General features: G+C 39.9%; 1 protein-coding gene across 1 annotated transcript; it reads left to right on the top strand.

Moving 5' to 3' along the window:
- The first annotated feature begins 871 nt into the window (after window positions 1-871).
- On the top strand, window positions 872-2,038 carry LOC138356162 (S-adenosylmethionine synthase-like). The gene has a single exon (XM_069311907.1). It carries the CDS (start codon window positions 872-874, stop codon window positions 2,036-2,038), a length of 1,167 nt encoding a protein of 388 aa, XP_069168008.1.
- The last annotated feature ends 1,165 nt before the right edge of the window (window positions 2,039-3,203 follow it).

Below are 3,203 nucleotides of genomic sequence, written 5' to 3' on the forward strand. Positions count from 1 at the left end.
CAGGGAAGAGTTGTCAAGTTCCTGTGGATTCCCTCCCATGTTGGAATCTATGGAAATGAACGCGCAGATGTGTTGGCAGCTGAAGGCGCTGAGGGAGACCATATTGAATACTTCATACCCAAGACTCTTCTAGAAATTAGAAGTATTATTAGGGAACATCATCGTCATCTCAATCATTATGAACCCCCCAAAAAAAGAGAATGTGGTGGTTGCGGGAGAGAATTAATAATAGAGAAAAAAATCTTGGATACAAATGTCCACACGTACAGCAGCTTTTTGTTAACAACATATAATAAAGATGATTTATAATGTATCTTATCTACCATTTGACAGAGGCTGTTTACCTTGGAGACTGGTTGGAAATATATGAATTGAATTTCAAATCTTATTGTTCCTTCTATTACATTTTTATATATGACTAATAAATACTTCTATAATTATTGACACAATATTATTATTATCCCTTTCACCAGATGGAATTATTATGTTCATAAAGAGTTAAGGATTACAGGTTACCAAATTATACATTCACTCTTCCAATTAGAATGAGTAATAATGGTTTTTTTTTTAATGGTTTATAATCATTTCAAAATAAAATAAATGATCCATATTCTTTTTTGACTCACAGTTTTGTTATAAGACAGAGCAGCTGCACACTTGCTTTACAGTTGCTCAGTTGCTCTCTCTCCACGTGACCAGGTTAGCGTTCTCTCTCTCTTTCTCTCTTCACACAATTAGGTCAATGTTTTTAATAATATTCCTTTACATAACGGATTTTTATTTAGTTAAAATCTAGCCAAGGAAACCTGGTCCCAAATTCAAGAGTACTTAGAAGTAACATTTTCGTTCCCCAGGATAGTGCGCTGAGAGCATGGATGGAGATCATGAGACGTTCCTCTTCACCAGTGAGAGCGTAGGCGAAGGCCACCCCGACAAAATTTGCGATCAGATCAGCGACGCAGTGCTTGATGCCCATCTTAGCCAGGACCCTGACGCCAAAGTTGCTTGTGAAACGTGTACCAAAACTGGTATGATCCTGATCTGTGGGGAGATTACGTCCAAGGCCCAAGTTAATTATCAACAAATTGTGCATGATATTGTTAAGAAAATTGGTTTTGATGATTCACGAAAGGGCTTTGACTACAAGACCTGCAATATTCTTCTGGCCCTGGAGCAAAAGTGTGCGGAGTCTGCTAATGGTGTACACATCGGGCGCAGTGATGACAACATTGGTTCAGGGGACCAGGGACTGATGTTTGGTTATGCCACTGATGAGACCGATGAGTGCATGCCCTTAACTATTATGCTGGCACACCGTCTCAATCAGAAGATTGCCGAGCTGCGAAGAGATGGGACGTTCTGGTGGGCGCGACCTGACTGTAAGACTCAAGTCACATGCCAGTATGTCTTCGATGAAGGAGCTGTTATTCCCAAAAGAGTGAACACTGTTGTCGCTTCTGTACAGCTCTCGGAACAAATTACTGTCGAAGCTTTGCGTGACGAGGTTATAGAGAAGGTCATCAAGGTCATTATTCCTGAAAAATATATAGATACTCAAACGAAATACCACATCAACCCTTGCGGAGAATTCATCATGGGTGGACCTCAAGGTAACGCTGGGCTAACTGGTAGGAAAATCATCGTTGACACTTACGGTGGGTGGGGCGCTCACGGCGGGGGAGCGTTCTCTGGCAAAGATTACACAAAGATTGACCGCTCAGCGGCCTATGCCGCCCGATGGGTTGCCAAGTCACTGGTGAAAAACAAATTATGTAGACGCTGTTTGGTTCAGGTATCTTACACCATTAGTGTTGTGCACCCCATAAGCATCAGCATCTTCCACTATGGCACCTCACAGTACACATCAAAACAGCTTCTGAAGATTGTTAACCACAACTTTGATCTACGACTAGGACATATTGTCAACGAGCTGGGCTTAAAGAGACCAATTTACAGTGATACCTCGTGTTATGGACATTTTGGACGGCAACAGTTCTCTTGGGAGCAGCCCAAGAAGTTGACCATCCCTGAATTTTAGAGTCAAATAATTCTTAAGGATGACTATCATTTTTACGTTTTTCATCAAGTCCCTGTTAATATGGGAGAACACTATGTCTATGCTTGATTCACAACTCTCCTAAACACGAGAGTGAAGTTATACAACTTTAGAACGCTTTCCCACCAGGAGACTTGAACCCTAGCCAGCACAGAAGCCTGGTGGGAACCTTTAATTTTATATTCAATTGATAATTTTATATACTTTTTTGACGTTTTATATACCAGAGTATATAAAATCTCCGGGCCTTTTATATATCAGAGTAAATAAAATTAAAATGACCCTATAAATAGATAGAATTTGTTTTTTTATCTTATAAGGTGACCAGCGTCTGGGTCAAGATAAATACGTTTTCTTCCTTTAAACTGAATCCAGTTTTTATCTTTTCGGTGGGGGGTTCTATGTGATCCTCCTCCTCCTCCTCCTCCTCCTTTTACTGTTTGTCCTCCTCCTCCAACTGTTTGTGATTTTCCTCCTCCTCCTCCTTCTACTGTTTGTGATTCTCCTCCTCCTCCTCCTCCTTCTCCTCCAACTGTTTGTGGTTCTCCTCCTCCTCCTCCTCCTTCTACTGTTTGTCCTCCTCCTTCTACTGTTTGTGATTCTCCTCCTTCTCTTCCAACTGTTTGTGGTTCTCCTCCTCCTCCTCCTCCTCCTCCTCCTCCTTCTACTGTTTGTGAAGTTTTTACCTTTCCTACTCCTTCTCCTGCATTTTGTAATTCTCCTCCTCCATGTGATTCTTTTGTTTGTTCTTCTTTCTCGACTTCCACATAAATGTTAAATTTAATGCTAGCAAATGTGTCTGAGGAATTAATATTCTTAGCTAACATTTTACATTCCACCTCATTATGACCGTCTTCGAGTTCAAGTTTCATAACCACGAATGGGGGTAGTGAATTTTCTTTCATTGGGAAACTGTCCGAATAAAATCCACAATTAAATATATCTTGACTTGCAGCATGGGTACATGATATCAACAATTTGTTCATGTAAAATCGTTTTCCTTCCTTTCGACATTTTTTACGTGATGCATCTAAATTGTTCTTTAATTTGACGTCTTATATTTCATGTCGATCTGTATAAATATCAGGTGTGAAATTATGGAAATTCCATGGAAATATTAATATAATTGGATTTTTTGTATAATATC

This window comes from Procambarus clarkii, chromosome 6 (genome assembly GCF_040958095.1).
Source record: "Procambarus clarkii isolate CNS0578487 chromosome 6, FALCON_Pclarkii_2.0, whole genome shotgun sequence".
Taxonomy (NCBI): Eukaryota; Metazoa; Arthropoda; class Malacostraca; order Decapoda; family Cambaridae; genus Procambarus; species Procambarus clarkii.